The sequence below is a fragment of the Cydia splendana genome, chromosome 23, assembly GCF_910591565.1.
Source record: "Cydia splendana chromosome 23, ilCydSple1.2, whole genome shotgun sequence".
NCBI lineage: Eukaryota > Metazoa > Arthropoda > Insecta > Lepidoptera > Tortricidae > Cydia > Cydia splendana.
In genome coordinates this window covers 13050271-13065604 of record NC_085982.1, presented here as the reverse complement: position 1 = coordinate 13065604, position 15334 = coordinate 13050271, and the positions used below count along the sequence as shown (strand labels likewise).

At 49.4% G+C, this 15334-nt stretch overlaps 2 protein-coding genes and 1 long non-coding RNA gene across 3 annotated transcripts in view; all 3 read right to left on the bottom strand.

Annotated features, from left to right (window-relative positions):
* Nucleotides 1–274: 274 nt before the first annotated feature.
* LOC134801903 (uncharacterized) lies at nt 275–2593 on the bottom strand. The gene is made up of 2 exons (XR_010145728.1): nt 2519–2593; nt 275–1788 (listed from the first exon to the last, which is right to left on the bottom strand). It is a non-coding gene; the product is annotated as an uncharacterized LOC134801903 (long non-coding RNA).
* Nucleotides 2594–5086: 2493 nt separating this feature from the next.
* On the bottom strand, nt 5087–6225 carry LOC134801756 (uncharacterized). The gene is made up of 2 exons (XM_063774353.1): nt 5832–6225; nt 5087–5304 (listed from the first exon to the last, which is right to left on the bottom strand). The coding sequence occupies exons 1-2, from the start codon at nt 6223–6225 to the stop codon at nt 5087–5089; spliced, it is 612 nt and encodes a 203-aa protein (XP_063630423.1).
* An 89-nt stretch (nt 6226–6314) lies between these two features.
* LOC134801755 (uncharacterized) overlaps nt 6315–15334 on the bottom strand; it is a 94853-nt gene continuing 85833 nt past the window's right edge. Inside the window, exons 19-24 of the mRNA XM_063774351.1 lie at nt 15025–15162; nt 14533–14913; nt 10965–11105; nt 10581–10670; nt 7113–10016; nt 6315–6589 (exon numbers count right to left, since the gene is read on the bottom strand). Of these exons, the coding sequence (XP_063630421.1) occupies nt 6315–6589; nt 7113–10016; nt 10581–10670; nt 10965–11105; nt 14533–14913; nt 15025–15162 (3929 nt within the window). The remainder of the gene's footprint in view (nt 6590–7112; nt 10017–10580; nt 10671–10964; nt 11106–14532; nt 14914–15024; nt 15163–15334) is intronic.

Below are 15334 nucleotides of genomic sequence, written 5' to 3'. Positions count from 1 at the left end.
AGAAAAGCACTATATATGACTCGGCTGGAAGGCTACTTGCTGGCTTCGGATTCAATTAAACGGACTCCCAAGGTCGTCCGTTTAATACGAATCCTCAGCCTGCAAGTAGCTACTTCCGAGCCTCGACAATAATGTACTATTGTTGTCGTTTTATTAGACCAAGAAAAGCTGCAACGTGTATATATCACGTAACAACAACGGTTTAAGATTTTGATTATGTTGAAAGATAATTTCTAATAAATAAATTCTAAGGTGATTAAATGAAACTCACAGATACATTTGTATGTAACGGTATTTATTTATACCACTAACTATGTATTACAATATATATTCGGTTGTGAAGCTGAAGCGAGCTCGCCTGACGGCAGCCATCTTGGAAATGCAAACGTGGCCTGTTATTTAATTTTTATTCACGTATTTTATTAGTTAATTACCTTACAATAATGATTCGAATGCAAGTACAATTCCGATTAATTCTCAAATCCTAAAAGCTCTTTATATTACATACAAACATACAAATATTCGGAAAATGGAGGGGATTGGATGCCTAGCTTACGTATAAAATATATATTTTCGTATATTAAGTGTATACATTTATAAAATCGCTTGCTATATGGAATTTCATACTTAATATGTACGGATGATCTTATATAAGCTGTTATAATTATACAGGGTGACTTGTCGTCAATTCATGTTTTGTAAAGGGTGTTCATAAAGTGACCCTGCTAAATAAATATCACACTCAAAAAGGCAACGCCTAGAATGTTTTTAAACTTGCTTGGTATATCACTACTAAATATGGCATATACAAGGTACTGGGTTGTAGGGCACTTTCGTTTATCTACTGCGACATACATAACAGTCAAAAAATTCATAATTTGTGCATTTACAAATATCTAATCATAATTTAATGATCCAATATAATATTGTCGAGTAATACTTCCGAATACAAACAGCAAAATACACTGAATATAGTTTTTTGATTATTTTTTTTACAAAATTTAGATTACATAAAACATATAGTCGCTCTAAAGGTATATTTACATGAACTAACTTAAATAGAACATTCTGGAAAATTATTATAAAGAAACGCACATATGCGGCAGATCACATAATGTATGGAATCATAAAAATAAAACTTTCTTTTTTTTTAATACTACATTAATTTCGTACTTACAAGAGTAAAGCTAAGAAATTATTACAACATATACAAAGGCTCGACTCGGATCGGATCGATAAAAACAATACAAAAATAGATCGAAAAGTTAACGGAACAAGTATTAACGAAATATTAAAATTTTATATTTAAGACAATAATTAAAAGTCATTTCGAGCGTTTCGCTAAAACTATCATACTTACAATATTATTGATTAAATATATGATATTTTAATTGATATTGATCTTACAAAAACATCTTATTTACGGGTAAATTCCATTATTATGTGTTATTTGACAAAATTCCATTATAATTCAATAATCTTAATCAATAACATTGTTAATATGAAGGTCACTAAGCCACTGAAATCTTCTCAATGGCGCAACGCACTTAAGAAAGCCGCTCCCGTCATAGATTATGCATGAAAAATGCGGCCTAGCATTAGATCGCTATTTTTAGTACATATATGAAAACCAGCTATGTAGAAGTGGTTTTCATAAAGTTTGTATCTAAAATACGACCTTGTCTGTTGGCGCTGTTTGGTTTGTTCGCGTCCTCAAATTGTCCGTGGTCCAGCCAGATTCTTCGCAAGTTATTGCCAGCGCCATCACCCGCCGTTGCTCGGTTGGTCCTGCAAAAAAAAGGGTCACGGTCAAAAAGGGTAAAAAAAAGGGTTGTCATTTGTACAACAGTTGAAATAAATCAGCGATTTTCCTCAGGTGAGATTTCTAGTTTTACGTGTTTGACACAAACTAGACGAAAAGTGTATGAAAAAATTATGGTCGTCTGTAAAGTCGGTTTACGGACGATAATTTTGCGTGGTAACGTCATAAGAAAACGTGGCCGTAACGTTACCATGGAGATTTGTCCACAACGTGACACTTTTTCGTGCATGCTACCGGTATTCATCGATTTATAAGACGTTCTCACGTCAAAAGTTTGGGGTAGACATCACATGTTCAGTCGACGTCAAAAATAGGTTTTTAGTATTTTTCGCCTTATTACAAAGGAGTAAGGTGCAAAAGTGTAAACATATTTTTGGCGTCGACCCTTCAAACCACCCATTAAAATCAAAATAAATTCGCTTGTTTGTAAATGTGAGTTAATAAAAGTGAATATAAGGAAAACACTTTTATACTTAATCTTGTATGTTTTTGTTGTTTGTGGTCATATTTGTTTAAAATTGTTTGTATAGTGCGACATGATATAGTAGAAATTAAATAAAATGGAACTAAAAAAATCCATACAGAATTGTTGCCATGTTTAAGCATTTTACGACAAAACTGTGACAGTTACGTAGGAAGTGGCACCCTCAATAATGTTCTACAATTCCTTGTCGGACTACAAAGTTAACTACAAACCTGTAGCGATTGGTCCAGGTTGTTGGCGGGGTAGGAGATCTCTTCGGTTAGCTGGTAATCTGGAAAAGTGGAAATAATATAACATCAAACTCGGGTAAATCCATCTGTTAGATTATGCGATTTTGGTATTAAGAAAAGGTTATAGGGTCATAGAGAAATATAGTAAGACAAGAGTGCTCACTCCATACTACTATACTTGACAAGAGATGTAGCCGATCGGAAAGTCTAATGTTGTTGAGCATTAGACTTTCCGGTCGGTGCTACATCTTTTGTCAAGTAGCAGTACTGATAATTCCGCTACTCGATGCTAGTTGTAGACTATGAAAATAATAGTCTTTTTGGTACCACAACTGATGTATGGAGTGAGCAATCTATGTATTTTTTTCTCTATGATAGGGTAGATATTTGCTAAAATTTACCGGAGTTTGAAGTTAAGCTACACATATTCAAAAGGTCAAAATGTCAATGTTTTTGGCGAAAAATGGTAGACCAAGTTTATTAATTTATTGAGGTGTGCAATAGATGTTACTCTTGCGAAAAAAAGCAATCATTATCTTTATCGCTACTTGTGGAACAACTGCCCAAAGGAAGAACGAAGTAATTTCTAAAGAAAGTTAGAACTTTTTTGGAAGTTCTAATTTCGTGAGCAGACAAAACTGCTTAAAAATACAAACGTTTTGGGCAAAAATTTCACTTTTGGTACAAGCTTTTATCGCCTACTGTGCTTTTCTTTCCACAGGCAACTAATACTCATCGAGACAATTTTAAAAACACCAAATACAATTCGGTTGCGTTGTTTTATCACATAGTTCCTATGGCCACCTCGTGTTTCTATCATCAGAACAGCCCGATGGTACCATAAATAACATTGTCACCCGATATCGGAAAGCGGGAAGTGGGTCAAATTTAATTTACAAGATTTGACCTTGTTACAAACATACATAGGTATGTACATACCTACATTGCAAGTTAATAAAAAGCTTATAAAAATTCAAGGGATCGGACGTTTTTCGGCGCTATAGAGAGTTTTCGTTATATAAAGAGAAATTAATATGAAAGTAGAGCGCCTATAACCAACAATCGTTGATGTTATAGGGAGTAAATCGTTATATCGAGTGACGTTATATGGAGTCACAGACAAGACATTCTCCAGACTGAGCATAGTAGCGCTACCCCCTCTGCCACGAATATACGGTAGTTCTATTCCATTTTCGAGTCAAAGTGTCTTTGTGTGACGTCCGTGGCCATGTTGCATAACAAACTACGTTTGGGTCAATTTTCAAATAGGCATTTTTTGCTGTCCCACGGCTAAAACTCGAAGTCCATAGGACTAAAAGACTGGATATGTATATATTTTCATTCAATGTATTATAAGCTTTAAAAATCATGCACAACTGTACCTAAAATATTATTTGTTTCTGACAAAATCGCATTTGCAGTTCCAAAAACGGCGAAATTTGCCGCTTTTTCGCGTGTCCCAGTGGAGGCATAGCGCAATAAAAAAATCATAACTTTGGATGTAGGCAACGTATTATAAACAACTTTGTATTGTTATAAAGAGCATTTTCTAGAGAATTGATTTAATCATATTGATAAATTAATGCGTTATTTAATAAAACAAGGGAAGCCTTTTTATCGCTGTCCCGCGCGGCACCTGTTTTGTTATGACTTAAATATACCCCCTATAATCTTCTTTGTCTATTGAATAACGGTTAGATTAAATTTACGACGCAATAGTGCGGTTAGTTGGGCATCGATTGACATCGAGTGTGGACGCGGAAACAGTTTAATTTATTTAAAAACAGGAAACAGGTAAGAATCTCTTTTGATATATTTTGGTACGACTACAATGACATTTGTATGGACGCTTAATACATAGTTGAAATAAAAATGTTTATTTTATGATAATAGTTGCAAATATAGTGTTAAAATATATAGAAAAATAAATAAGTGAATCGTTTGTATTGTGTAGGAAATATCACAAAAAATATTATTGGCGACATGTCGCGTCATTTGTATGGCGACATTTATACGGCTATTTTGACCGTAAAAATGTCGATTGTGGCATACAAATGTCGACATAGTGTCATACAGATGTCGAGAAGGTGCCATACAAATATCGTCAGGGTCTTATAAATGCAACAAAAATAATAAATAGTGGCATATAGATGTTGATACTGCCATACAATGTCGAAAAAATGCCTTATAAATGTCAAAAGCGCCTTACAAATGGCTAAATACTGCCATACAAATGTTGATCTTTAAACGTCCATATCTAGCTAACTATAAAAAGTACAGAAGTGCCTCGTACAGTATATTTTTTGTTGTTAAGAACCCTTCCTAAAACGATGATTATAAATCAGATTTTGCAAAACTAAAAAATTGCCATGCAAATGTCGAAAAAACACCCTCTTCAAAAATTGACCCGTTTGATGTTGTAGTTTGTTATGCAACATGGCCTGTGTCTTTGAACGGGTCAATCACGGCACGGGGCTCGCTTACCTCATCCCCCGTATCCCAGTATTTTTGGCAGCATCGGTTTCATGAAATAATTGCCCTAAACTTCGTCTAGAGGATGATGTTGTCTGAGTTAGATGTGTACTCACGTGGTGCGGCATGCCTCAGCGCGTCGCCGGCGTCCCTGCGCGCGGGCAGCTCGCGGCGCAGCTCCCGCCGCGCCGTCTCCAGCGCGGGCAGCGCGCCCAGCAGCCGGCCCAGCGTGCGCTGCAGGCCGGAGTGCAGAGGCAGCAGGGACGCCGCTAACGAGGCCGACGTCGCGTTGCTCTCTGACAGACAAATAAATTCATATTTAGCTGAATTGCTGCCGCTGAGCCTATCGTGGATTTATATGTCACTACACATTATAAAACCGAGTGCCCCGCCGCGTCTGTCTGTTTGTGTGTACGTATGTTCACGATAAACTCATAAACTACTGAACGGATTTTCTTGGGGTTTTCACCTATCGATAGAATGATTCTTGAGGAAGGTTTATGTGTATGATTTGTTAAGGTTTTGTGTAACCCGTGCAAAGCCGGGGCGGGTCGCTAGATGTCCTATATGCGGCGGTTCTGGGCGGAGTAGACCCTGCTGTCTTCTTAAATGAACGCGCCAATGACTATCAATGACTAATATCTTCTAGGACATAAAAACAAAGCGAAAGTTCACTGAGAAATAAAGCGAATGTACCTAGGTTTTGATTGTTCACTAACCATATAGAAAAAAACTACTTTCTCTAGTGACGAGGTGGTGTCCAGCATGGACACTGAGTCGTCCAGCCGGGAGTCCAGCTGGCTGGTTTGAAGAGTGGACTCACCTAGAGCGTCTTTGGCGTCAGGCTCTTGTGGTTCAAGGTCGCTGAGCATGTCGAACGAGGCTTCCTTCTCTAGCGACGAGATGGTGTCCAGCATGGACACGGAGTCGTCCAGCCGGGAGTCCAGCTGGCTGATTTGAAGAGCGGACTCACCTAGAGCGTCTTCGGCGTTAGGCTCTTGTGGTTCAAGGTCGCTGAGCATGTCGAACGAGGCTTCCTTCTCTAGCGACGAGATGGTGTCCAGCATGGACCCTGAGTCGTCCAGCCGGGAGTCCAGCCGGCTGATTTGAAGAGTGGACTCACCTAGAGCGTCTACGGCGTTAGACTCTTGTGGTTCAAGGTCGCTGAGCATGTCGAACGAGGCTTCCTTCTCTAGCGACGAGATGGTGTCCAGCATGGACACTTGAGTCGTCCAGCTGGGAGTCCAGCCGGCTGGTTTGAAGAGTGGACTCACCTAGAGCGTCTTCGGCGTTAGGCTCTTGTGGTTCAAGGTCGCTGAGCATGTCGAACGAGGCTTCCTTCTCTAGCGACGAGATGGTGTCCAGCATGGACACTTGAGTCGTCCAGCTGGGAGTCCAGCCGGCTGGTTTGAAGAGTGGACTCACCTAGAGCGTCTTCGGCGTTAGGCTCTTGGGGTTCAAGGTCGCTGAGCATGTCGAACGAGGCTTCCTTCTCTAGCGACGAGATGGTATCCAGCATGGACATTGAGTCGTTCAGCCGGGAGTCCAGTTGGCCTGGGGACCGCGGGGGTGATGGTGGTTCTGAAAAAAAAAGTAATTATTAATAATAATATTTCAAAATAGGAAGTTAAGGAAATATTTAGTCGATATTGGGACAAATGGAGGAATTTATAAACATTATGAGGAGGAAAAATCTATATTTATTATCAAAACGGAATATTTCAGTGTCTAAAGGAATTCATTAGCAGTTCCTGAAATTTTACCATTTAGAATTTTTTTACAATTACCTATAGAATCTTTTTTTCGACACATTGGAGACGACAGTTGAATGATTTTTACACGGAAAAATACACGGTCAAAGGCAATATTTTTATGCCGACAGTGGCAGAATATGACGCTATGAGTTATGGTAATATTCTAACAAATACACATTAGTAGTAGTAGTAGTAGTAAATAGTAAAACACTTTATTGTACAAAAAGAGACATAAAACATGAAAGAACACACATCATTAGTACAAAGGCGAACTTATCCCTTTCAGGGATCTCTTCCAGTTAACCTTTGAGCAATTAACATTAGTATTTGTATTAGTGTCGTAGTCTCACCGCCAGCGTCTCTGCTGTCAGCCCGCAGCGTGGAGCTGCGCTGCAGCGGGTGGCGGCTGCAGCGGTCGCAGCGGCCGCGAGCGCGCGCCGCCACGGCCGCCGCCTCGTTCACGTTCAGCGCCCGCGTGAGGGACTCTTTTAGTATTAGTGTCGTAGTCTCACCGCCAGCGTCTCTGCTGTCAGCCCGCAGCGTGGAGCTGCGCTGCAGCGGGTGGCGGCTGCAGCGGTCGCAGCGGCCGCGAGCGCGCGCCGCCACGGCCGCCGCCTCGTTCACGTTCAGCGCCCGCGTGAGGGACTCTGTTAGTATTAGTGTCGTAGTCTCACCGCCAGCGTCTCTGCTGTCAGCCCGCAGCGTGGAGCTGCGCTGCAGCGGGTGGCGGCTGCAGCGGTCGCAGCGGCCGCGAGCGCGCGCCGCCACGGCCGCCGCCTCGTTCACGTTCAGCGCCCGCGTGAGGGACTCTGTTAGTATTAGTGTCGTAGTCTCACCGCCAGCGTCTCTGCTGTCAGCCCGCAGCGTGGAGCTGCGCTGCAGCGGGTGGCGGCTGCAGCGGTCGCAGCGGCCGCGAGCGCGCGCCGCCACGGCCGCCGCCTCGTTCACGTTCAGCGCCCGCGTGAGGGACTCTGTTAGTATTAGTGTCGTAGTCTCACCGCCAGCGTCTCTGCTGTCAGCCCGCAGCGTGGAGCTGCGCTGCAGCGGGTGGCGGCTGCAGCGGTCGCAGCGGCCGCGAGCGCGCGCCGCCACGGCCGCCGCCTCGTTCACGTTCAGCGCCCGCGTGAGGGACTCTGTTAGTATTAGTGTCGTAGTCTCACCGCCAGCGTCTCTGCTGTCAGCCCGCAGCGTGGAGCTGCGCTGCAGCGGGTGGCGGCTGCAGCGGTCGCAGCGGCCGCGAGCGCGCGCCGCCACGGCCGCCGCCTCGTTCACGTTCAGCGCCCGCGTGAGGGACTCTGTTAGTATTAGTGTCGTAGTCTCACCGCCAGCGTCTCTGCTGTCAGCCCGCAGCGTGGAGCTGCGCTGCAGCGGGTGGCGGCTGCAGCGGTCGCAGCGGCCGCGAGCGCGCGCCGCCACGGCCGCCGCCTCGTTCACGTTCAGCGCCCGCGTGAGGGACTCTGTTAGTATTAGTGTCGTAGTCTCACCGCCAGCGTCTCTGCTGTCAGCCCGCAGCGTGGAGCTGCGCTGCAGCGGGTGGCGGCTGCAGCGGTCGCAGCGGCCGCGAGCGCGCGCCGCCACGGCCGCCGCCTCGTTCACGTTCAGCGCCCGCGTGAGGGACTCTGTTAGTATTAGTGTCGTAGTCTCACCGCCAGCGTCTCTGCTGTCAGCCCGCAGCGTGGAGCTGCGCTGCAGCGGGTGGCGGCTGCAGCGGTCGCAGCGGCCGCGAGCGCGCGCCGCCACGGCCGCCGCCTCGTTCACGTTCAGCGCCCGCGTGAGGGACTCTGTTAGTATTAGTGTCGTAGTCTCACCGCCAGCGTCTCTGCTGTCAGCCCGCAGCGTGGAGCTGCGCTGCAGCGGGTGGCGGCTGCAGCGGTCGCAGCGGCCGCGAGCGCGCGCCGCCACGGCCGCCGCCTCGTTCACGTTCAGCGCCCGCGTGAGGGACTCTGTTAGTATTAGTGTCGTAGTCTCACCGCCAGCGTCTCTGCTGTCAGCCCGCAGCGTGGAGCTGCGCTGCAGCGGGTGGCGGCTGCAGCGGTCGCAGCGGCCGCGAGCGCGCGCCGCCACGGCCGCCGCCTCGTTCACGTTCAGCGCCCGCGTGAGGGACTCTGTTAGTATTAGTGTCGTAGTCTCACCGCCAGCGTCTCTGCTGTCAGCCCGCAGCGTGGAGCTGCGCTGCAGCGGGTGGCGGCTGCAGCGGTCGCAGCGGCCGCGAGCGCGCGCCGCCACGGCCGCCGCCTCGTTCACGTTCAGCGCCCGCGTGAGGGACTCTGTTAGTATTAGTGTCGTAGTCTCACCGCCAGCGTCTCTGCTGTCAGCCCGCAGCGTGGAGCTGCGCTGCAGCGGGTGGCGGCTGCAGCGGTCGCAGCGGCCGCGAGCGCGCGCCGCCACGGCCGCCGCCTCGTTCACGTTCAGCGCCCGCGTGAGGGACTCTGTTAGTATTAGTGTCGTAGTCTCACCGCCAGCGTCTCTGCTGTCAGCCCGCAGCGTGGAGCTGCGCTGCAGCGGGTGGCGGCTGCAGCGGTCGCAGCGGCCGCGAGCGCGCGCCGCCACGGCCGCCGCCTCGTTCACGTTCAGCGCCCGCGTGAGGGACTCTGTTAGTATTAGTGTCGTAGTCTCACCGCCAGCGTCTCTGCTGTCAGCCCGCAGCGTGGAGCTGCGCTGCAGCGGGTGGCGGCTGCAGCGGTCGCAGCGGCCGCGAGCGCGCGCCGCCACGGCCGCCGCCTCGTTCACGTTCAGCGCCCGCGTGAGGGACTCTGTTAGTATTAGTGTCGTAGTCTCACCGCCAGCGTCTCTGCTGTCAGCCCGCAGCGTGGAGCTGCGCTGCAGCGGGTGGCGGCTGCAGCGGTCGCAGCGGCCGCGAGCGCGCGCCGCCACGGCCGCCGCCTCGTTCACGTTCAGCGCCCGCGTGAGGGACTCTGTTAGTATTAGTGTCGTAGTCTCACCGCCAGCGTCTCTGCTGTCAGCCCGCAGCGTGGAGCTGCGCTGCAGCGGGTGGCGGCTGCAGCGGTCGCAGCGGCCGCGAGCGCGCGCCGCCACGGCCGCCGCCTCGTTCACGTTCAGCGCCCGCGTGAGGGACTCTGTTAGTATTAGTGTCGTAGTCTCACCGCCAGCGTCTCTGCTGTCAGCCCGCAGCGTGGAGCTGCGCTGCAGCGGGTGGCGGCTGCAGCGGTCGCAGCGGCCGCGAGCGCGCGCCGCCACGGCCGCCGCCTCGTTCACGTTCAGCGCCCGCGTGAGGGACTCTGTTAGTTGGTTTGCTGTAAAAAAATATGGTTGTCTGTAAAGTCGGTTTACGGACGATAATTTTGCGTGGAGATCCGTCCACAACGTGACACTTTTTCGTGCATGCTACCGGTGTTCATCGATTTATAAGACGTTATCACGTCAATAATGACATTTTTTATTAAATCCAAAGTTTAGCGATCAATCAATCAAATTTACGAAAAAAAATTTTTTTTTAATTCTTGAAAAATTTACAAAAACTCGTTAAAAAATGATTTCACTGTGACCTTAGCAACAAATATTTTTGACGGTTCATAAGGAGTATCTCATATAACCCTATTACGTTTAAAATGGTAATATAACACTTTAAAGTCTCGCCTTTTTTGTACACATATTTAATTACACAAACGGGTCTACCGCGATATAATTTCATTGTTTTTACCTTAAATAATAATTGTTTTAAGCTGGTGTAACTCAGCTGAAACATCGGAATTTACGGTAAAAACAATGAAATTATATCGCGGTAGACCCATTTGTGTAATTAAATAAAATGATAATGTTTCTCATACTACGAACCTTACAAGATAATGTGATCATACCTTGCGTGAGAGCGGCGAGCAGCAGCGTGTGAATTTCCGAAGGTTCCTCGTTACTCACGCTGCGTTGAAGTCGTAATTCGCCTGATGTATCTGTCAATAAAAATTTACCGTCAAAAAAGAATAATCATCGGCTTCAGCTTGAAAGTATTACCAAAAGTACATGTAATGACTGTAGTGGTTCTGTGAGCTGTAGAACTCGCGAGCCCCCATTGCTGCGCCATTTAAAAAAAAAAGAAAATGAATCGACAAATATGAGGTTTTTTTACTTCATCCTACAGTGAAGAATGTTAAAAGACAATCGCAAACACGAAAGCATTTTTATCCAAGCTGAAAGGGAAATGTTTTGCGCTCGCTTAATCACAAATATGTGTAAGACGGACTCACCACATTGTCCTAAAGCTTCGGTCACGGCCAGGTCGGCCACCTGCGCGTAGCTGTCGGCCGGCACGCCCAATAGTTCCGCCACGACTGCGCTCTTGGCCCGCAGGGATCGGGTGATCACTTCGTCTAGGCGGCGCAGTTGTTCTGCAATGCATTTAATAACAAAGTGGTTAGTATTTATGAAGTGCACCTCACCAACATCAGGGGGTTGCACTCAAATATCGATCCGGTCCACCACCATCTTGAAACCGAAAAACCGCACCTATTCTTTTTGACGGAGACGCAAATCAAAACCCCAGCGGACGCGTCGTACCTCAACTACCCAGGCTACTCACTGGAACATAAGTTCAGATCACGTGCTGGGTTTTGTGCGTACGTCCGCGACGACATTTGCTGCAAGCGTCTCCGTTGCTTTGAGGCTGCCGGGTTTTCCACTTTGTGGATTATGGTTGACTCGGGCTCAGAGAAAACACTGTATGCCTGTGTCTACCGATCGCACAGCGGAAACCAGGAGACAACTAGGCTCTTTGACCACCTTACTGAGATGGCAGATAAAGCCCAACAGCGGTACCCTGCGGCTCAACTCGTATTCCTTGGGGACTTTAACGCCCACCACGAGGAGTGGCTGTTCCCGTACAAGAATACTTGCCACGCTGGGAGGGAGGCGCGCAAATTTGCTGTATCCCTAAACCTTAGCCAGCTGGTAAATGTTTCGACGCAGATACCGGATGTTACTGACCATACACCCAATTGCCTTGATCTTCTGCTGACAACTGATCCAGACAGGCACTCGGTTTCGGTCTCAGCTCCGCTAGGATCGTCCGATCACTGTTTGGTGAAATCCGTGTCGATCCACTCTCCTCCTGATCTCTGCCCTAGGGGCACGAGAAGAGTATGGCGATACGAGTCAGCGGACTGGGATGAGATGCGGCATTTCTTTGCGTCTTTCCCCTGGCAGCAGGTCTGTTTTTCTTCGGGTGACCCCTCGTGTTCTGCTGAGGCTGTTGCGGATGTGATTCGGAAGGGAATGGAATATTTCATTCCGTTCTCCGACCTATCGCTCGATCACAAGACCCGAGCATGGTACAATTCGGACTGTGCTCGAGCCGAGGCCCTTAAGCAGTCTGCATACCAGGCTTGGGTACTAGCCCGCGATAGCAAAGCTGGAGCACAGAGGGTTCGCGCGAGGAAAAAAGCCTTTAACTCAGCTGCCAAGTCCTGCAAACGGGTGCTTCGAAAGGCTCGATTCGACCTCGTTAGTCGAATAGGGGCCAAACTCGCCTCCTACCCTCCTGGTAGCAAGCGGTTCTGGTCCCTGTCGAAAGCGGTCGAATCCAACTTCTGCCGACCCACATTGCCACCTCTGCAGAAACCTGATGGGACACTGGCCCACTCCGCGACAGAGAAAGCTAACTTGTTTGCTTCTCTGTTTGCGAGCAATTCACGTCTAGACGCAGGCTCAAAACTTCCACCTACGCTACCTCAATGCAGTTCCTCTATGCAGAGAATTGCTATACATCAAAAAGAGGTACGCCGAGCTCTGCAGAATCTTGACGTAAATAAGGCCAATGGACCAGACGGTATACCTGCACGTGTACTAAAGCAGTGTGCGCCTGAGTTGTCTCCTGTACTGACACGCTGTACCGCCTCTCTCTCCAAACTAGAACGGTGCCGAAATCCTGGAAGCTTGCAAACGTGCAGCCAGTACCCAAGAAGGGTAGTCGTGCTGATCCCTGCAATTACCGACCAATCGCCATTACCTCCATGCTCTGTAAAGTCATGGAAAGGGTACTTAACGGCAAGCTGCTGACATACCTCGAAGCAAAAGATCTGCTCAGTGACCGTCAAGAAGGCTTTCGCCGAGGTCGGTCTACTGGGGATCTTTTAGCGTATGTCACGCACTGGTGCGGCGAGGCCATCGAGAGGAACGGTGAAGCGCTTGCTGTTTCATTGGACATCTCGAAGGCCTTTGACAGGGTTTGGCACGCAAGTCTCCTTAGCAAGCTTCCTCTATACGGCATCCCTGCTGACTTTTGTAGCTGGCTATCTGATTTCTTGAGTGAACGGTCGATCAGAGTAGTTATTGATGGCTGCCCTTCGGACCTCATGGCCATTGACGCCGGTGTTCCTCAGGGGTCTGTTCTCTCCGCAACCCTTTTCCTGCTCCACATTAACGACATGCTGCAACCCAGCATTGTAGGTTATGCAGATGACAGTACGGTTGTTGAGAGATATTTGGCTAGTGCAAGGGACAGCAGGGAGGATATACGTTCACAGAGAGAGGCCATGGTTGAGCGGATGAACTTGACCCTTAGTCTCGTTTCCCAGTGGGGTGATGACAATCTGGTCACGTTCAATGCCTCCAAAACACAGGCGTGTCTATTTTCCGCAAAACGGAGTCCATTTGACCTGACTCCTTCTTTCCGAGGTGCATCTGTACCTATTACCGACAGCCTGGAACTCCACGGCATGGAGCTGAGTTCAGTCCTCAGCTTCGGCAGCTTCATTGAGTCTAAAGCACAAACTGCGGCCAGAAAGCTGGGCGTCCTAAATAAGGTGAAGCGATACTTCACACCTGGACAGCTTCTAACACTTTACAAAGCTCAAGTCCGGTCGTGTATGGAGTATTGCAGCCACCTGTGGGATGGCTCAGCTAAATACCAACTCGCCGCTTTGGACTCAGTGGAGCACAGAGCCAGGAGGATGATTGGCGACAAGAAGCTAACGGCTAAGCTTCAGTCTTTGGCCCATCGGCGGAAAGTCGCCAGCCTGTCGGTATTCTACAGGTTGCACTTCGGGGAGTGTGCCCAAGAGCTACACGAGCTTATTCCACCGTCCCCATTCTACCATCGGACTTTTAGACGCACGGCCGGTTTCCATCCTTACTTGGTAGATATTCCACCAATTCGCATGAAGCGCTTTGCTTCTACTTTCCTTATGCGCACTGCCAAGGAATGGAATTCCTTGCCGGTGTCTATATTTCCGTGTTCTTATAACCCGGCAACCTTCAAATCAAGAGTGAACAGGCACCTTCTGGGCGAGCTCGCTCCATCGTAGGCCACGTCTACGCCTCGGCTAGTCTGTGGCCATGAGTAAGCCTATTCATAATTTAAAAAAAAAAACTTTTGTTGTAGTCGCAACAAATACGTCGCAAGTGGAGACTGATCTAATATTACAAATATGAGTATTTATATAATATAACGCATACACGGCAGAACCGGTTTGGATAAATTCATCCAAACCTTTTTACCACCTTATTGAGAGGATTTTCTTTGTATATTTGTCGTACCTCTCGGGGGGGAGGCTTGATCATGTGCGCTTCCTCCCTCGCTTACTATGACAGCCGCCTGTGGTTCTACATCTTTGCAATAAGTTGCAGTTAACGTGGAGGAGGGTTGTAAGCGTACCTTGTGGTGTAAAGGCTCTGACGGCGGTGTGCGCCTGCTCGGCTTGCGCGGCGCTCACGGTGACGGCGGCCTGCGGCTCCAGCGCCCGCGGCGGCGGGGCCTCGTGCGTCGAGATGCGGGACATGGTGGGCCGCCGTGCTCTGGAGGACGGTTTGTAAGCGTACCTTGCGGAGTGAAGGCCCTGACGGCGGTGTGCGCCTGCTCGGCTTGCGCGGCGCTCACGGTGACGGCGGCCTGCGGCTCCAGCGCCCGCGGCGGCGGGGCCTCGTGCGTCGAGATGCGGGACATGGTGGGCCGCCGTGCTCTGGAGGACGGTTTGTAAGCGTACCTTGCGGAGTGAAGGCCCTGACGGCGGTGTGCGCCTGCTCGGCTTGCGCGGCGCTCACGGTGACGGCGGCCTGCGGCTCCAGCGCCCGCGGCGGCGGGGCCTCGTGCGTCGAGATGCGGGACATGGTGGGCCGCCGTGCTCTGGAGGACGGTTTGTAAGCGTACCTTGCGGAGTGAAGGCCCTGACGGCGGTGTGCGCCTGCTCGGCTTGCGCGGCGCTCACGGTGACGGCGGCCTGCGGCTCCAGCGCCCGCGGCGGCGGGGCCTCGTGCGTCGAGATGCGGGACATGGTGGGCCGCCGTGCTCTGGAGGACGGTTTGTAAGCGTACCTTGCGGAGTGAAGGCCCTGACGGCGGTGTGCGCCTGCTCGGCTTGCGCGGCGCTCACGGTGACGGCGGCCTGCGGCTCCAGCGCCCGCGGCGGCGGGGCCTCGTGCGTCGAGATGCGGGACATGGTGGGCCGCCGTGCTCTGGAGGACGGTTTGTAAGCGTACCTTGCGGAGTGAAGGCCCTGACGGCGGTGTGCGCCTGCTCGGCTTGCGCGGCGCTCACGGTGACGGCGGCCTGCGGCTCCAGCGCCCGCGGCGGCGGGGCCTCGTGCGTCGAGATGCGGGACATGGTGGGCCGCCGTGCTCTGGAG

Excerpts from the sequence above, each read along its gene's own strand:
- LOC134801756 (XM_063774353.1), bottom strand. The coding sequence starts at position 6,225 with ATGCTGGACACCATCTCGTCGCTAGAGAAGGAAGCCTCGTTCGACATG. Across the intron at positions 5,305-5,831 it reads TGACGCCAAAGACGCTCTAG|AGAGCAACGCGACGTCGGCC; the intron begins GTGAGTCCACTC and ends TTTGTCTGTCAG.